Raw genomic sequence first — 20,094 nt, forward strand, 5'->3', positions numbered from 1 at the left:
GTGATACTCTTGAAACTGGTCTAATATACTTGAAAAGTTCTGTTATTCTGCACTGAAGGAACAGTAATAGTTATGAATTTGCTAAAAAAGATGAGGGTTAATATTTTACAATAAACTGTAGATTCAGATGCTTATAAGCCATTATCATTCTGTGGCTTCATAGATGAAACAACAACATTGAGTGGAATTTATAAAACAATCACAATATCTTTAGTATCTTCTATTTTTCCTTTTAGTTATTTTGATCCAATTTTAAGCAGAAAAAATCCACCATCAATAAATGAAATATATTTCATGAAGTAATAGTTTTAATTAACAGGTACACAACTATTTGCACAAATATAAGTTTATAAATTCCCCAAAGCAAGCATCTGTGTTCTAATTAGTTTAATGTATCAAATATTATGTCAATGTTAAATTGTCATATTAAATATTAAGATACTAAAATATTATGACAAATTGCTAAAGTTTACATACTAGTCTGGATATTCTGGTACAAAAAAGTAAAAATACAAACTTAAATTTTTAAAAATATCATTCAGACAAGCTTTATTATTAATGCTTAAATTTGATTTAATGTTTTCTTCTTACTAAAATTAAGAACAGGTAAAACAATTCTGAACCATAAATGGTATTCATTTATAGTGAAGGTGAAAGCAAGAAGAATCTAGTTTATTTTACAAATTAAATCCCTTTGCCTAGTATATGGAATCTACTGTTTTCTTAAAGATCACTAAAAAACGTTATCAATTAGTAATATTTTAGAATTTTGATATCTCAAAATACTATTATGATTTGAAAATTACTTTCTGGATAATACACGTAAAATATTTCCTAACCAACATATTATTTTCCTTTTTTTTTTTTTTTTTGCTTTTAAACAAATAACCATGAATCATTTTCAAAATAAAACCCCAAATGGAAAAGTATTATTCTGAATAATCATTATACTGGCAATACCTCTACTTTTAAGGACCATATAAAGGCTTTCAGTTTCTCACTGGAAAATGTTTTATAAATCAAATATAAATTATTTTAGAAAAGACTTTGGAAAATTGTTAATACCTGTGTCAAGGAAAAGGGTACAAATATCCTACACGGCATTTCAACAACATCAATAGTTTATTCATTTTGGAAAATGACAGGATTTATATTATACTGATGGGCAAATTTGTGGAGTCATTGAACCCACTATTTTGGAATTCAAAAAAGTAAAAGTTATTAAACTTTAAGAAAGTTTAATATAATGACCAACTATCAATTTTCATTGCACAATTAGTCTTCTAATAAACTCTTAAGGTTCTGAAAGAGTTCTTTTGCCCATCAATATAATATAAACTCTATCAAATAGATCAAATATTAGGTATCTTATTGCTTCTGAAAGAGGTGCTAAAGATGACTAAATTTTACAGTTAAGTTAAACTCTGAGAGGAAATCTTTCTAAACTATATTTTATACACAACTTTATAGTAGTTACAAACTTCTTTATTAAAGACATTTCACTTTTTTGAATCCTAAAAGGGTGGGTTCATTGACCCCAAAATAGTCACTGAACAGTGAATATCAATTATTAAGAGAAAAACAGACACTTTTCCATCAACTTCCTTGCTATGATTTGTCACTTCTGCTTTTGATGTGTTTGCCCACAAAGCCCCTTCTAATTTGACGGTTACATCACCACTGAGAAACTGATCATTTAAATACAATTTTTAAATGCTGGCTAAAAGTCAAAAACCTCTTAAATCATGACATAAAGGCTTATACAGAAAGTGAGAAAAGGGAAAGTGGCATTTATTTATTGAGTGCCCAGATTTAAAGGCATCATTTAATTATCTGGACAACCCTATGAAATAGGCATCACTATCGCCAGTTTACAAATGCGAAAGTGAGACTGACAGCAGTTGAGTGACTTATCTGAGATTACAACCTAGTTAAGTAACATTGCCAGGGAACAAAATTTATGTTTTCTGCCAAATTAAGTGCATCAGACTTGTGACAATAATTTCAGTAGCTCATGGACCATCTATGTGTTTTTCCAAATGGCTAAGGTTGCTCCAAGTCTAACCTTCACATAAAATTCCTCCTGCACTTTCCTTTGGAACTTAGTATCTTTCTATAATTAATACTGCAAAGTCTGAACTCTCTTTGGCATACACATGTGCACACAGATACATGCACAATTTACAAATGCTATCTGATCATGAAGTTTAAAATTCACACATTATCTGATCATGAAGTTTTAAGCTATTCTTAAAAATAGCTACTTAAGAATTTTACATACTCAACCCAATTTTTATGAAGTTATATACATATAGGCATATTCATATGTCACTCTTGCCTATGCTAAGTAAATAAAACTACTTTGATGTCATTACAAATTCTAGGAAGCTTAGAATAACACATTTTTATAGGATACAAAATAATGTGAATACTCATTTCATAAATTCATTTTTTAAAAATAATTTTTTACCTAAGCAGTTGAAAATACTAATTTAGCAAACCCTGATCAGTACACATTAAAATTAATATACTTTGCTTTAAATATAGTCCTATAAATTATAATGATTTGGTTACACCCTGTATCTACCTCTTCCATCACTCTGAAAGAGCTGGGCGTGGTGGCTCACACCTGTAATCCCAGCACTAGGGGAGGCTGAGGTGGGCAGATCACCCGAGGTCGGGAGTTTGAGACCAGTCTGACCAACATGGAGAAATCCTGTCTCTACCAAAAATACAAAATTCGCCGGGCATGGTGGCACATGCCTGTCATCCCAGCTACTCGGGAGGCTGAGACAGGAGAATCACTTGAACCCAGGAGGCAGAAGTTGCAGTGAGCCGAGATTGTGCCATTGCACTCCAGCCTGGGCAACAAGTGCAAAACTCAGTCTCAAAAAAAAAACCAAACTCTTGCTTTTGGGCCTACTCAACATAAATTCTAGGAAAATGCTAAATAAAAAAGTTGTGGTTTAAAAAAAAATTGTTTTAGTAAGATATGATTGGTTTTATTAAGAAACCTTTATTAACAGTTCAGAACATATTTTTATATCGCATTTAATCATCAATTTTCATACTCATATAACCAATATGTAAAATACAAATTTAAATCCCAAACAACTATTCTTACAGGAATTTTATATAAAATATATACCAATTCAGAACAAAGTATTTATCTATTAAACATTCTCATAAGGCCAATTACCTAAATGAAATAGGACCTAGGAACTATAAACTAGGGACTATTAAGGCCTTCTTTTCACATGCAAAAGGGGAAAACACACTTATTTTGTGTGCACACCTGCATACACACACACACAAACACAAGCCTCAGAAACCTGAAAATTATCTACATACTCTAGAAGTGAGCTTTTTGCTCCTATTTTGCGACCTACTCAAAACACTCACATCATTCTTTCAAAAAAAGGACATTTCTAAAATGTGTGGCGAAGCTTGACATATATTAGGTAGTTCAAAGAAAAGCAATGATTCCAAGTAAAAACATTGAGATATCTGATTTAAAGTGAAAAAGAATTTATTTAATTTTTGCCATATCAGGACAACAAAGCAGCCCTTTTATGTCACCACTCATTAAAAGGGCATTACAAAACATTAACATAATGTAGTAGCCCATGTTTTCTTTCAGGCATTTTCAAAGGGCATCTCAGACCCACAATATTTTCTATTGAGTGTGCAGAAAAACAGAGTTGCACAATCATTACTAAGGCAAAATAATAATGTCTCCCTTTTTATTGAAACATCAATGTTCCATGTTTTGGAGATATTCTGAATTTAACATTTATAGATATGCAATATTTAAGTTTTAGGATATTAGCATACTATCAGCAATATTGGGTTTAATAGCTACTATCAGGTAACTGATTTCTAATGCACACAACATAATTTGATAGTATAAGAAGATGGCCTGAATTTTGCCCTCAAATGCACAAAAGAATTTCCCATATACATTCTCAAAAGTCTTTGGCCTTGCTGAATAATAATAGAGCTGTTATTTTACTGTGAAGCAAAATAAGCCTTCAAGTGTCCCTTACTTGATCTTAGAAGGTCAAATTCTCTGTCCAATAGTTCCTCTTCTGTTAACTTAGAAAAATTATCCTCTCCGAAAGGATTCCACCCTGACATATCAGGTGGGTTGCTGATGTTCTTCTGATTTGTGAAATCTGCAATGGCCTCTTTATCAGCAACTGACCTATAGTAATAATTGAGAAAGAAAAAAGAAGATGGAAAGCAAAATTAAAATTAATAAAAATTCACAATGCCCTAGTTTATAAATACTTAGAAAACCAAATCATTTCCTTATGACAGAGTATGACAGACAAAGGCATGAGATGGAGAGAGAGAACATATGGGATCTAGACCACCTGCATAAAGTATACTAGCTCCATAATCACCTACTTAAGGTACACTAGCTGTATACCCTTCGGCAAGTTCCTTAACTTCTCTGCCTCAGCTTCATCTGTAAAAAGGAGTAACGGTATCCACCTCATAGGGTTACTGAGAAGATTAAATAATTTAATACACATAAAGCAAAGAGAACAATATCTAGTAAAAATAAGAATAAATATTAACTGTTATCATAGGAAATAAGCCTTAAAGAAAAAATCAGTCACCTATCAGACAGTATCACTCTAAAATCACTACTGAACACAGTGATCAAATGCCTTGGTTATGCTGGGACACCACAGTAATTTTCCTTTTGACAAAGGCATTCCCTATATATAGCTACTAACAAAAGATGAATTGCTAGGACTGCTTTAAAAGTTAGCTAAAATTAAGTGAGGGTTATTTTTGTATATAATAAATTATTTATAGTATTTAAAGTATCTAGAGTCTGGAGCCTGAGACCACTGGTTCTATCAAAATTATCTTACAGGGCTCTAGGCTTTTAAGAGAAGATGAGAATCTAAAGATTTCTTAACCCGAGAATCTCTGCGTACCTCTCCCGGCAACCCAGCCTGGAAATATAGTCATGTACTACACAATGACCTTCCAGTCAACAATGGACCATATATATAACGGTGGTTCCGTAAGATTAAAACAGAGCTGAAAAATTCCTATCACCTAGTGATATCGTAGCCATTGTAACACTATAGCACAACAGATTATTCATGTGCTTGTGGTGATGCTGATTTGAAGACACCTACTGGGCTGCCAGTTGTATAAAAGTATAGCAATACAATTGTGTACAGTGCATAACATTTGATAATAAATGACTGTATTCTGTTTTATGTATTTACTATACCATATTTTTGAGTTATTTTCAAGTATACTCCTTCTACTTATTTTATTTGAAGTCGACTGTAAAACAGCCTCAGGCAGGTCCTTTAGGAGGTATTCCAGGAGAAGGTATTGTTATCACAGGATATGACAGCTCCATGCCTGTTATTGCCCCTAAAGAACTTGCAGTGAGACAAGATGTGGAGGTGGAAGATAGTGATATTGACAATCCACACCTTAGGCCAGGACTAATGTGTGTGTTTGTGTCTTAGTTTTCAACAAAAAAGTTTAAAAAGAAAAGTTAAAATAGAAAAAAACTATAGAATAATATAAAGAAAATACTTTTGTACAGTTGTACATGTTTGTGTTTTGTGTTACTACCAGAGTCAAAACATTTTTAAAATTTTTAAAGTTTATAAAGTAAAAAACTGAAGTTAATTTATTATTGAAGAAAAAAATTTTACATAAATTTAGTGTGTCCTAAGAATGCGGTGTTTATAAAGTCAAGTCTATAATACTGTACAGTAATGTCCTAGGCCTTCACATTCACTCACGACTCACTCATTGACCCACCCAGAGAAACTTTCAGTCCTCCAAGCTCCATTCATGGTAAGTGCCCTATACAGATGTACCATTTTTTATCCTTTATACAGTATTTTTATTCTACCTTTTCTATGTTTAGATACAAAAATACTTACCATTCTGTTACAATTGCCTATAGTACTAAATACAATAACATGCTATACAGGTTTGCAGCCTAAGAGCAATAAGCTATATAATAAAGCCTAGATGTGTAGTAGGCTATACCATCTAAGTTTGTGTAAATGCACTCTACGATGTTCATACAACGATAAAATTGCCTAATGATGCAATTTCTCAGAACATGTCCCTGTTGTTATGCAATGCATGACTGTATAGCATAAGAATGAGACAATGTAAGAAAGCTATTAAGTTCCTTTCATAATTCACATCCAAATCCTCTTAACAGTAGTAATGAAGGGAGAATCCTAATGTTCAAAGTGGTATCCCAATTTCGCAAGTCTTAACTGATTCCCTAAATTTACCTAACTGTTGAGAGCTCATTGTCATTGCCACCAAACAGGTCTTAGAAGAGAAAGAAAAAGGCAAAAGTCATCCATTTAATCCCTTAGTCCAAGCCCCTTCAGTATATCTAAGCCAAGAATAGGATACTTAAATACTTACTGAAGGCTAGCATATAATAGAGGAAAATAAACATAGTAAGTTACCTACAAGTAGACAGACTTGCTTAGTAAGTAGAACTTACTATCTTAATTTAAAAAACAATTCAGTTTAAAATCCATTCTGGATGCATTAACTGCCAAGCAGTCTGAGCCTGCCTCCTGTGACAGAGTCCCATCTCTAATTCCGAAACTATCTCTAAGAATTTTCAGTCCTTAAAACACAGATCAGATATGTTTTTATCCAGAAAATTGAAGGGAAAAAAAAAACAAATCAGAGTGTGTAAAACTGAGAGAGAGATGGTGGGCATTCCCCCTCCTGTCTGTCAATGATTCCTTTTAGAACTTTGATTCCCTATATGAATCACCCTCTTACTATTCCCAAAATAAATTTACGGATTCCCATTGGCAGGCTGTAACTCAATAGGGTATCACCTTAACCTAGTTTAAACAGGTATTAAAATATGTCTACAAGTTATCTGACATTCCTCCCTTCAAAGGGTGAAACTGAATTTCGCTGCCCTTGAACATGAGCTAGATCTAGTGACCCAATTCTAACAAATGAAACATGGCACAAGCAGCAGCCCATGACTGCTGAGACTAGGTCTAAAAAGACATTTCAGATTCCTCCTTGCTCTGTCTCTTGGATCACTTGTTGAGGGAGAAACCAGAATCAATAATTCCTTGTTCAAAATAATTTTTGCCTTGCCAAAGAGAAAACTCAAGCAGTCTTTTGGAGAAATCCATGTGGCAGGGGACTGAAGCCTCCTGCCCAAATCCATGTGAGTAAACTATCTTGTAAATTACATCCTTTAGCACCAGCCAAGCCTTCAGAGGAGAGCCGAACCAGCCTTACCAGACACAACCACCCTGTTAAGCCACTCCTAAATTTCTGATCCAAAGAAAGTATGTAAGATAACAAATGTTTACTGCTGTTTTAAACCACTAAGTTTTGAGATAATTTATTAGGCATCAACAGATAACTAATACAACAGGGCAATTATATCATAAGAAGATAACGTATGTATAGAAAATGTTTATTTTAACTATTATTGGAATATAAAACAATAATACTCCCTGATATTCATAGTAAAGATAAATTAACATGGTGGAAGAGTAGAAAGTTTAGCAAAAGACAGTGGAAAAGAAAAGGAAATAATCATTTCAACAAAGATAGTGACTCTTTCCCTCTGTCTAAGGAACTACTTAGTTTCTTATATTCTACTCAAATAGCCCCTTACCCACTTAGAGACAAACATTTAACCCCAATTCTCTTCTTCTACTGACTTAGTTATAAGCAGGAACATTAGTGTAGAGCTCTTTTTCAATTGTTACAGAAGACATTACACTCAACATACAATCTGATGTTAAATAGGTATAATAATATTAATGCAGTAGCACTGACGTACCAAGTGTCACTGGAGCAATGTTCACACATGAAGTTCCACATTTCTAACCTTTAGTGGCTAAGTGTATAATTTTTTCTACCATATCCTTAAATACATAATTTCATAGGAGTGGAGTAAAACAAGTCTTATGCACTTTCCCAGATATGCAACCCAATATTTCCTAACCTGGGGAATGCAAGATGATTTTTGTGATAACTTATTTTTTAATAGTTACACAGAAATTAAAAGAAAAGTATCTAATGTATCAAACCTGTGATTTGTCGAATAGCATCACTACAAATGAGAATAAAGCAAGCAGTGCTACAGTAATTAATATACATTACAGGTATCAGCACCTTGCATGCCAGTGTATGCCTCAAATCCCTGGATATCCAACTTTCTTTGTAACTAATAAGAAGTTTAGACAGATTTCCAATTCATCATCCCATTCTCATCAGTGACATAACTTTGCTTCCAGGAGCTGACAGACTTTTACAATATGAAGTATACACAATACCTATGCTATGTCAGAGAAGACAGTTTAATATCTTTTCTACTTTCCAACTAAATACACTAGATTTGACATTTTTTTATGCTAGTTAGCTTCAAAAGTGGAAAAAAGCAATCATCTAATTAATACAATAGCCTCATCGGTATCTTAAACTAAGCAATCATCAAGCAGAATATCCGATTTTTAATGAGGAAAATTATTCCATTCTTATCACTAGCGGACTTAGCAAATTTATTAGATTACAATTTACATTTCGTACTTTATATTTTAGTGGATCTTATTTGTTTAAAATGTATAATGTTTTAATTTTATTATACACAATAATGTTCCTAATTATTAAAGAAAAAAAGCACTACATGAATAAAGCAAAACACTTTAACTAGAGTAGATAAATGACAACGAGTTTGGCAAATACTGATCTGAAGGTTTTGTTTGTTTGTTTGTTTGTTTTTGTGAGATGGATTCACCAGGCTGGAGTGCAGTGGCATGATCTCAGCTCACTGCAATCTCCAACCCCCGAGTTCAAGCCATTCTCCTGCCTCAGCCTCCCAAGTAGCTGGGATTACAGGCGCACACAACCACACCCAGCTAATTTTTGTATTTTCAGTAGAGACAGGGTTTCACCATATTGGCTAGGATGGTCTTGATCTCCTGACCTCGTGATCCACCTGCCTTGGCCTCCCAAAGTGCTGGGATTACAGGCATGAGCCACCGCACCCTGCCTGAGCTGGACATTTAAACTAGCCTTTAACCATATACTCTGCTTTCTCCCTAGACAAAACTGTCCTAATTCCTCCACCCCAATTCTTACTTTAGAAAAGAAGTTCAAGAAATCAGTTCATGTTTCTGTCTTCCTCCCTACCATACCCGCCCCACCATCTGTCCCTGGTTCATGTGTGCACACATGCACACACACGCACGTGCGCGCACACACACAGAGGTTGGGAGGTGTTCTATAGCAAACTGCATACTTTAGCTCTCTCTTGAGATGCAGTGTACAAGTATGCTTACTGATGCTGCTGTTTCTCCTGCTCAACTCTGAGCCAAAGCTTATAGACACCTTTTCTCAGCTATTGTTTCAAATCCTTAAATAGCATTGTATGAGAACTTCCTTCAGTGTTCCTGTAACAAAAGTCTAACAGCTCCTACCTCCTAAGTATCTAAAAACATTAGGAGGCATTCATGATGATTCTTAACTACAAGATGCCAAAGCACCTGCCATTTTATATGTAAAAGAAAATTTGTACCAAAGTTCTTTAATTTATAACTCACCTAACCAATATATCTAAATAGCCAAAATATACTATTCCCAACTGTTATAGTAACAGTATGTTTACTATATATCATCTTAAAATATATATATGTAAAAATGTTTATACCTATTTAAATTAAATTATACAACCTTTATGAGTAAACAGTAAAATTAATCAAAGGTAATAACATGTAAATAGAAAAAGTCTATGAGGATTTATTTTTAACTGCTAAAGTCACTTGTTAGGGTGTTGTTTATACTTACATTACAAAAAATGCCTATACACACAAGCCAATAATATCCTTAGCCCTAAATGCTATTAGATGTTGCTACGCCTTACCTACAAATAACAGTAAGCAGAATTAACTGAGGAAATGGAAGGATGGGGATGCGAAGGGACCAGAAAACAGGACTAGGAAGAGAGAATGGGTGGCTCTACAGAAAAAATAAGTCCAAATTAATTTAAGAGAACTTAATGACCGACCATTCAACAATGACTTCCACTTCCACAATAATTTCCTTTGCTTTCACTGGAAAAATACTTGCCTATTGGCACTATAGGAGGAGTCCATTATGGTTCCAACCTGAGCTGGAAGTGATGAAGTGTAGGAAACTAAGGCTGGTGAGAACTCTTGAGGGGAGGTAAGATATTCAGGTGATGCCTGCTGTTGAGACGGCTGATGTTGAGCTAGCATCTGCTGTTGAAAGAAAGCCTGCTGATACTGCTGCATCTGAAAAAAGAAATGATATTATACAAAACAATCCTCCAGTCCTAAAGCACTGTCAGCACTGCATCTATTTACTATGTTCCTTCCTTTCACATTGGTGACAAAATCAGAAACCTAAAAAACAATCACCTGCAGGAGCAGCTCTACTTCTGGAAAACTACAGCAAGATGAATTAAACCTTTTTAAAAAGTTGTGAAGGTAGGCTCACTTGGCCAGAATCAAAAATCCTCTTTTAAATATTTCAAGAAAAAGAGTAGCTTAAAGTCACTAATACAGTGGTTGCTGTAAAAAAAAAAAAAAAGTCAAATTATTCTCTGAAGCAAATACACTCTCCATTTGGGTTTCATTTTTTTACTCAATAGATATTTGCTGAATGAAAGAGACATGTGACAAAAGACTATAGGTAAGACATTTCCCTTACACAATAAGAGAGGTATGTTATCAGTCAATTACTATGTGCCATATTTAGGTGCCATAGTTCAGTGCAATTTAAAGTTGTTTGAGAATATATGACTGGCTTTGATAAAATACATGTCAACTAACTTGATTTTGAATTATTAAATTCTGCATAATATGATTCATACTGTGAATTCCAACACCATAATGTATACTAAGAGAAATCTCTAGAAATTATTTAAGTTACCATTGTTGGATACTGTGATGCAGAAGGTTGTGGTTGATATACCGAATGCATTAAAAACTGTTGCTGAAGCATCTGTTGCTGCTGTGTTGCATGTTGATACTACAATGAGAAAATCAAACAAATTAATAAATGTTATTCATGCCTTTTTTGTGTCAGAGCCCTTTTTCAAAGTATTGATCTTACCATAATAATGATTTGAGAAATCAGCAGTCCAAACATCAACACAAAGTAGTTACACTCTAAATTACTATAATTTATTAATAAATATGCTTATCATCAGAAACCTAAAACCAATCATCTGCAGGAACAGCTCTATTACTAGAAAACCACAGCAAGATGAAATAAACCTTTTTAAAAAGTTTTGAAGGTAGGCTCACTTGGCCAGAATCAAAAATCCTCTTTTAAATATTTAAGAAAAAGTCACTAATACAGTGGTTGCTATTAAAAAAAAAAAAGAGCAAATTATTCTCTGAAGCAATTCTCTGATCCAGAACTAGTTTCAAAATTATCAACAAAACATAACAGAGATTCAATTAAAACCACTTGTAGCACAATTTAAGACTGTTTAGAAGAAAGTTACCAAAACACATTTACCACCTTTTCCTAGAAGGTAAAGACACAAGAAGTGACTTCTAACCAAGATCCATTACACTAAATTTACACTCTCCTTTTATCTCCCCTCCAGTGGTGTCCTCTGGGCATCCCATGGTACCACCTACTTACCACCCTCCACTCTGGATCTATCAACCAAAACCAGGAGGTGACAAAAATCTAAGACAATGTTACTTCTGCAAAGCCTAATATCACCTTTCCAACAATAGCATTATTAGTCTGTGAACTCAAAATGTAACCTCAGATAATATTCATTATAAACTGCAGTACTTATTTGTGAATACTAAATGTTTCAGATGAACATTCTTTTCTTTATAAGGCCACAATGCAACCTATTTTAGAGTATTCTTAAGTATTTCACTGATTGCAAATTAAATATTATTTCATAATCAGAAAATTGGGGAAAGTGTTTACTCAAATCTAGAGTTCAAGGCACCCATGATACAAAAAGGAATTCACTGATATTCAATTTGCTGCATCAATTTCACACTACTTCCATATCTAAAGAAACAAAAAAATTACCTGCTGCATATAAGCATCATGAAGTAGTAGGTGGTGGTGGTGGTGGTGGTGCTGCTGCTGCTGCTGCTGCTGCTGCTGCTGCTGCTGTTGCTGTTGCTGTTGCTGCTGGTGAGGATGACGATGTTGTAAATGGAGTTGCTGTAATCTCCAATCTCCCTGCTGTAGTTGCTGGAGTACTCTATGCTGCTGTGGTGGTTGCTGAGGAAGTCCCTGACCCAATAAAATTTCAGGGCCATTTCCAGGTCTTAGTGCCCCTAGAGACAAGGTCCCAAACACTTACATTACCATACTAATGATTTCAATTAAAAAGCTGGATTTCAACATGCTCATTTCAATAGTAATTTAACTAAGGCATTTATATCCTTATTTATAATACAGAAACTTCCATATGCATAGAGTTTATAGGGATTTACTTTAATTGTAAGTACCGAAGAAGCTTAATTTTGTCATCTACAACTCTGAACAAGTCAACATCTTAGAAACACTTCATGTTTCATGCTTCGGCTCTCCATGAACACAATATCCATGTTAGTTTGTTCTACACTGTTCAACTATATCATGTACTATCATGAGTATGTATCATTACCAAAATAATTCTCAGTCTAGAATGCCATTTTCCACCTACTGAAATTCTTATTCTTTGACGTTTAGCTCAAATCTCTCTTCCTTGTTCCTTCAACTAGCACTTCCACTCAGTTTATTCCATTTTAGTCTGTCTTGCACATATTAATGACTTACATGGCTATTTCCTAGCCAGGGACCCTGAGGGAAAAGATGATGACTTACTCATCTGTTAAGAGTCCCAGAAAACCTTTTATACAAAAGATGATTAATAAATGCTCACTGTAATGAATCTATTAACACTGTCTCCTAAATGGATATTTATTTATAAGCTCCATAAATTATACCCTAGGCAAATCCTATATATAAACTTTAAAAATTAATTAAAAAGATATGCACTTAATGCAATACACTAACACACTATAATTTCTATATTCTCCTCTAACTTACCCTACATTCAAATGCAACTGTTCAATCCTAGAGGATAGAAAGAGTGGGGAGAGAGTGCAAGGAGGGAGACAAGGGTTCTTTTTTCATCAGTGTTAGTATCCTCAAATTTCCTCAGACCTAAGTACAACAGCTTTATGAACATAGTTTTATAACTATTTCTAACTTTTCTACTTATAAGGAAATGCATGTTCATTTTAACTATCCTTGAAAATACTTATAAAAATGTAAGTTAAAAAATGAAAATCACAAATCCACCACACAGATACAACCATCATTAGCCTTTTAAGTGTATTTCTTTCCAGGTGAAAGAATATTAAAATAACTACTCAAAAATCATTCACCTTGAATTTTTTTTTAATTGACAAATAATAAGTGTACATATTCATGGGGTACATATTGATGTTTTAATACATATTTTGCAAAGTGATCAGATCAGGGTAATTAGCAAAACCATCATCGCAAGCATCGTCTTTTTTTGTGTGTTAGGAACACTCAACATTCTCTTTCTACCTATTTGAAATTATACAAAATATTGTTAACTAGTCATTCTAAGTGGTAGAGAATACTAGGATTTATTCTTCCTATCTAGCTAAAATTTTATATCCTTTAGTAAATCCCTCCCTACCCCTCACTTCCCCTATCCTTCCAGCCTTTAGTATCTTGTATCTCCTTGAAAATTTAATAACAGTAAGTAACTTTAATAACTTTATAATAAGTAACTTTAATAACAACCTAAGTAACTTATAGGTTAAAAAAGAAATAACAAAGGGGCCAACGTAGAGCTCAGGCTGTGGCTTCAGAGAGTGGAAGCCCCAACCCTTTTAGCAGCTTCCATTTGGCGTTGAGCCTGTGGGTGCACAGAAGTCAAGAACTGAGGTTTGGGAACCTCAGTCTAGATTTCAGAAGATTTATGGAAACGCCTGGATGTGCAAGCAAAAGTTTGCTGCAGGGGTAGGGCCCTTATAGGGAACCTCTGCTAGGGCAGTACAGAAGGGAAATGTGGGGTCAGAGTCTCCATAGAGTCCCTACTGGGGCACTGCCTAGTGTAGCTGTGAGAAGAGGGCCACCATCCTCCAGACCCCAGAATGGTAGATCCACCTACAGCTTGCACCATGCGCCTGAAAAAGCTGCAGACACTCAACAGTCAGCCCATGAAAGCAGCCGGGAGAGACGCTGTACCCTGCAAAGCCACAGAGGCGGAGCTGCCCAAGATCATGGGAATCCACCTTTTGCATCAGCATGTCCTGGATGTGAGACCTGGAGTCAAAGGAGATCATTCTGGAGCTTTTAAATGTGACCACCCCACAGGATGTCAGACTTGTATGGGCTCCGTAACCCCTTTGTTTCGGCCAACTTCTCCCATTTGGAACGGCTGTATTTACCCAATACCTGTATCCGCATTGTATCTATGAAGTAACTAGCTTGCTTTTGATTTTACAGGCTCATAGGTGGAAGGGACTTGCCTCGTCTTAGATGAGACCTTGGACTGTGGACTTTGGGGTTAATACTGAAATGAGTTATGACTTTGGGGGACTGTTGGGAAGGCATGATTGGTTTTGAAATGTGAGGACACGAGATTTGGAGGGGTCAGGGGTGGAATGATATGGTTTGGCCTTGTCCCCACCCAAATCACAACTTGAATTGTATCTCACAGAATTCCCACATTGTAGGACGGACCCAAGGGGAGGTAACTGAATCATGGGGGCCAGTTTTTCTCGTGATAGTGAATAAGTCTCATGAGATCTGATGGGTTTATCAGGGGTTTCTGCTTTTGCTTCTTCCTCATTTTCTCTTGCTGCCACCATGTAAGTGCCTTTCACCACTCACCATGATTCTGAGGCCTCCCCAGCCATGTGGAACTGCAAGTCCAATTAAACCTCTTTTTGTTCCCAGTTTCTGGAATGTCTTTATCAGCAGCAAGAAAACGAACTAATATGTATGTATAGTATGACTCCTTTTATTTTATTTTATTTACTTACTATTTTTGAGACAGAGTCTTGCTCTGTTGCCCAGCCTGGAGTGCAGTGGCATGATCTCGGCTCACTGCAATCTCCGCCTCCTGGGCGCAAGTGATTCTTGTGTGTCAGCCTCCCAAGTAGCTGGGATTACAGGCATGTGCCACCACGCCCAGATAATTTTTGTATTTTTAGTAGAGATGGGGTTTTGCCATGTTGGCCAGGCTGGTCTTGAACTCCTGGCCTCAAGTGATCCACCCACCTCGGCCTCCCAGACTGTTGGGATTACAGGCAGTGAGCCATTATGTCCGGCCTCCATTTATTTTAAATACAACATGAATTATTTATATCTGTATATATACATGTAAAAACGTAAAAAAGGACTGGGAAGATGAACATTAAACACTGCTGGTTAACTCTGGGAAGAAAATGGAGGGAGATGTTCACATTTTCACTGAATACTACTGTATAATCCGAATATTTTAAAATACAATACTCACATGTTAATTTTTGTATTCTTTTTAAAGGGTAAAGAAATGTTAAAAAAAAAAAATGCACTTATCGGGGGAAAAAGAGGAACATTTTTCCAACTTAAGCTGAAAGCATGTAAGAAAGAGAAACATGGCCCCTGACATCAGGAGTAGGCCTGGCAATCACAGCTAAGTCTTGTTGCTCTCCTGTTGAATAATCTCATACAACATTAGACAAGGCCACTATGATTGTGATGGATCAAAAAAGACCACTCCAAAATCATGTCTGAACAGCAACAAAACCATGAACATTGTCCAAACCCCAAAAATGTCTCAACATGTTTAGCTACTGAGGCTTTAGCTTCCTTCCTTCTAGACAAAATTTATATTAAGAAACCTAAACATATCATAACACCGTTTCTTTTTTTTTTTTTTTTTTTTTGACACAGAGTCTCATTCTGTTGCCCAGGCTGGTGTGCAGCAGTGCAATCTTGGCTCACTGCAATCTCCACCTACTGGGTCCAAGGGATCCTCCGCACCTCAGCCTCCGGAGTAGCTGGGACTACAGGTGAGCACCACCAAACCATTGCTCAGGCTGGTCTTGAACTCCTGGCCTCAAGCAATCCGACCTGCCTTGGCTTCCCAAAGTGCTGGGATTACAAGCGTGAGCCACTGCACCCAGCTTCATATGCCCTCTTCTTGACAGTATCCAATACAGAGCAAAGCCTACTTCCTTTCTTCTCTTTTTTTTTTTTTTTTTTTTTTTTTTTTTAAGATAAGGTCTTGCCCTGTCACCCAGGCTGCAATGGTGCAATCACAGCTCACTCTACCTTTGAATCCCTGGGCTCAAGTGATCATCCTACCTCAGCCTCCTGAGTTGCTGGAACAGGAATGAACCACCCTGCCTAGCTAATTCTTTATTTTTTGTAGAGATGGGGTCTCACTATGTTCCCCAAGCTGGTTTCAAACTCCTGGCCTCAAGTGATCCTCCCACCTCGGCCTCCCAAAGTGCTGGGATTACAGGCATGAGTCAGCATGTCTGGCCTCCCACTTCCTTATAGCCTCTCCAAAATTACCCCAAACAAGCCCAAATCCTTTAATATGTCTTTTCAAGCACCGTCTTCCTGAGACACCCCACAGATCTGAATAGTTTAGGAGTAATAAACATAACTTGTTCAACAACAAGTGTGTTTCTAGCGTTCTCTGACTGGGGGACACTAATGCATGATATATAAGACTGATAGGGCCTCCAACCCAAAAAGCTATAAAAAAGACAAACTAACATTGAATGTTTACTATGAGACAAAATTTTCATAGATATCACACCTTATTTACTCCTCATAACAGGAAAAGTAGTTGTTATTCCATTTTACGTAAGAGAACAGTGGGTTAGTTAAGAAATGATGAAATAGGAATTAAATACAAATGATTTCAAATTCACATTGTTTTCCCTTTTCCATGGAATACTCCTCCAATTATTGTACTTGATTACCAAAGAAGTACATAGCAATATGCCAGATAAAACAGGATGGGTGCAGTGGCTCACGCCTTTAATCCTAGCACTTTGGGAGGCCAAGATGGGAGGATTGCTTGAGCCCAGAAGTTCAAGACTAGCCTGGGAAACATAGGAAGCATAGGGAGACCCAATTCTAAATCTATGAGAAAAAAACTAAAAAATTAGCAGGCATGGTGGCCTACACCAATAGTCCTAGCTACTCAAGAGGCTGAGGTGGGAGGAACGCTTGAGCATGGGAGGCACAAATGCAGTAGCATGATCATGGAGTGCCACTGCATTCCAGCCTGGGTGACAGAGTAAAACCCTGTCTCAAAAATAAACAAATAGTAAATAAACAAACAGGTCGGGTGCGGTGGCTCACGCCTGTAATCCCAGCACTTTGGGAGGCCGAGGTGGGCGGATCACCTGAGGTCAGGAGTTCGAGACCAGCCTGGCCAACATGGTGAAACCCCATCTCTACTAAAAATACAAAAATTAGCTGGGCATGGTAGCAGGTGCCTGTAATCCCAGCTGCTTGTGAGGCTGAGGCAGGAGAATTGCTTGAACCCGGGAGGCGGGAGGTTGCAGTGAGCTGAGATGGTGCCATTGCACTCCAGCCCGGGGGACAAGAGTGAGACTTCGTCTCAAAAAAAAAATAAAAAATAAAAATAAACATTACCTTTCCTGAACATATACTTTACTTGGTAACAGTAGTTAACAGTTAACATTTATCAAAGGCATATCATGTATCAGGTATCATATTAAACAGCCATTTAATCTTCCCAATAATCCTATTAAGATAGGTACTAGTACTTTTAGAAGCTATATTAAAAAATGGGAGAAATAGGACTCAAATCAGGTCCGTGAGACTCAAAATGTAGGCTCTTAACCATTAGGGTATCCCATTAAAAACATTTTAACATTAAAACACGACAGATTGATCATGAAATAAAGTGCAAAACAGGATTTCTTTAAGGTGAGTCTTCAGGTTATACCCCCAGATCCTTGAGAAAATAAGTTTACTCTAATATTAGGGATATTTCTTTGGGGGAAAAAAATTTTTTTAAAGTACCACGCTGTACCATCATGCTTAGGAGATACTTTAGATAAGTAAATTTTTCTCAAAATCAGGTAAGTTTTTATGTTGTAATGTCCATAGCGATGGTTCAAGATAGTCCCTCACCAAGACTTTAGGTGCAATGCAAAGACATATAACTTTGTAAGACTAGTGTTTCAACTTTCTTTCTTTCTCATATAACATAGACTTTTTCCATACCTTTGAACTTTATTCCCAACCTCAAACCCTACTACTTGATGATTCTAGGGATAAGAGTTTGTATTTATAGTATCAAAGCAAATTGTGAGTTTTTTGTACCATACTTTCATATTGCCAGTAACTCCTTTTGCCTATAACAACTGAATTGTTGAGAAACCAACCAAATTTAGTAGACATCAGTAGAAAGTTTCTGAAAGCATTATGTTATCCGCTTTACAATATTAAGGATCACCTGAGGTCAGGAAATCAAACCATAAAAGGTTTATTTACATTAACCTTTAAGAGGATGAGATTGGCAGGGCTCTATTACCTTTTGGTCTATGGTTACCGAATTCACCAGGAGCAAGGACTTTAACAGGTGTTGCTGAACTTTGAATGGTCAGCACACTGGGAGTGGCAGTAGTAGTAGAGTTGGCCTTTGGTCTTTGTCTTGGTGCAATTGAGGTTTCTGTTGGTCCAATGGTATCTGTTATTCTACAACAGAAGAATATATTTCATTCTAAATATTGGGATTATTTCTAATTTACTATTTATTCTATAAAGCATCCAACTCAACAGATGCATTTTAACTATTACTGATAATCACGTTAGTCCTCATCTTTCTCCTAAGGCTCATTTTCAAGTATCAAATGTTTAATAAAGATAGAAAAACAAATAAAACTTAACAATTTTCCTTAAAACAGTACACAACCACTCATGGTCTGCTATCAAAACCAGCAGAAAAAGAACATAGTCCCAGAAATTGCTCTTAAGGAGATGAAATGATACTGAAAAGAAATAAACAGAAACCTTTTCATAAGGTTTTGGACAAAACTGGGAGCCACTCTCTGAACTTGTCAGGGAAATAAAAATAAGAAACAACAAAGAATAATCTCCCTTTGCTTGGACTCCAAGGCATAAAAAAAGAAAAGACTGTGGCCTAGGGCATGTTAAACAAAATAAGCCAAAACTTTTAACAGGTGCCACCTGCTCACATTCAACGTATTGAATCTTTAACTTTGCTTTACTCAGAACACAGAATGGAAAGCATATAAAATTTATCCCACTAGGACTTAGTTTAGGCCCCAGATGTGGGTAGTTAAGCAGTAAACACAGTTTTGAAATCAAGAGACCATAAATATAATGTGAGAAGACACCGACATTGCTTTTTTTTAAACAAACAAAAAAAAGGTAAAATCTTTATATATTTATCAACGTGCTTGCGTTCTATAAATTAAGTACAAAAATTCAAATACTTGTTAATAGGACCATATGTTCACTTTCCAACAGGATTCACAATAAAATATCTTTATTAAATCCCCTTACACATTTTCAAGTGAATACTTAAATTTTTACATACATATGATTTATGAAGCACACATCTGCTGCATTTGCATCTATCAACAAGTGCACAGATCCAGTTATTTCCCAGTATCTGTATGTACCACAAGAGGGAACCCTACTAACAACTCTTTCCAAGAAGAACAAAAAAAACGTGACACAGAATCAAAAGATCTTAGAATTACATGTATGCTGTTTTCTGAAAATAATACTAATGCTCTAGATGGGATGGGGATGGTAAAAGACATGAAAATTGAACTAATAGGCCAAATATATATATATATAAATATATATACACACACACAGATATATATACACACTGTACATCTGTATATATACATATAATCGGTATATATATAAAAAAAATCAATTATATCTTGTTTTAATGATAATCAAGTATTTACTGACATTGAATTATTGATGTGCCATTACAACCAATGCTATACTCCCTAAGCTCAAGTAATTTGGGGGAAATATTGT

The 20,094-nt window shown here is 35.7% G+C and overlaps 1 protein-coding gene across 1 annotated transcript in view; it reads right to left on the reverse strand.

The window, feature by feature from the left end:
- The window catches only part of BMP2K (BMP2 inducible kinase), a 143,773-nt gene that overhangs the window by 33,284 nt on the left and 90,395 nt on the right, over positions 1–20,094 (reverse strand). Inside the window, exons 10-14 of the mRNA XM_025385283.1 lie at positions 18,605–18,768; positions 12,088–12,341; positions 10,954–11,052; positions 10,129–10,313; positions 4,047–4,204 (exon numbers count right to left, since the gene is read on the reverse strand). Of these exons, the coding sequence (XP_025241068.1) occupies positions 4,047–4,204; positions 10,129–10,313; positions 10,954–11,052; positions 12,088–12,341; positions 18,605–18,768 (860 nt within the window). The remainder of the gene's footprint in view (positions 1–4,046; positions 4,205–10,128; positions 10,314–10,953; positions 11,053–12,087; positions 12,342–18,604; positions 18,769–20,094) is intronic.

This window comes from Theropithecus gelada, chromosome 5 (genome assembly GCF_003255815.1).
Source record: "Theropithecus gelada isolate Dixy chromosome 5, Tgel_1.0, whole genome shotgun sequence".
In the NCBI taxonomy this organism is placed as follows: Eukaryota; Metazoa; Chordata; class Mammalia; order Primates; family Cercopithecidae; genus Theropithecus; species Theropithecus gelada.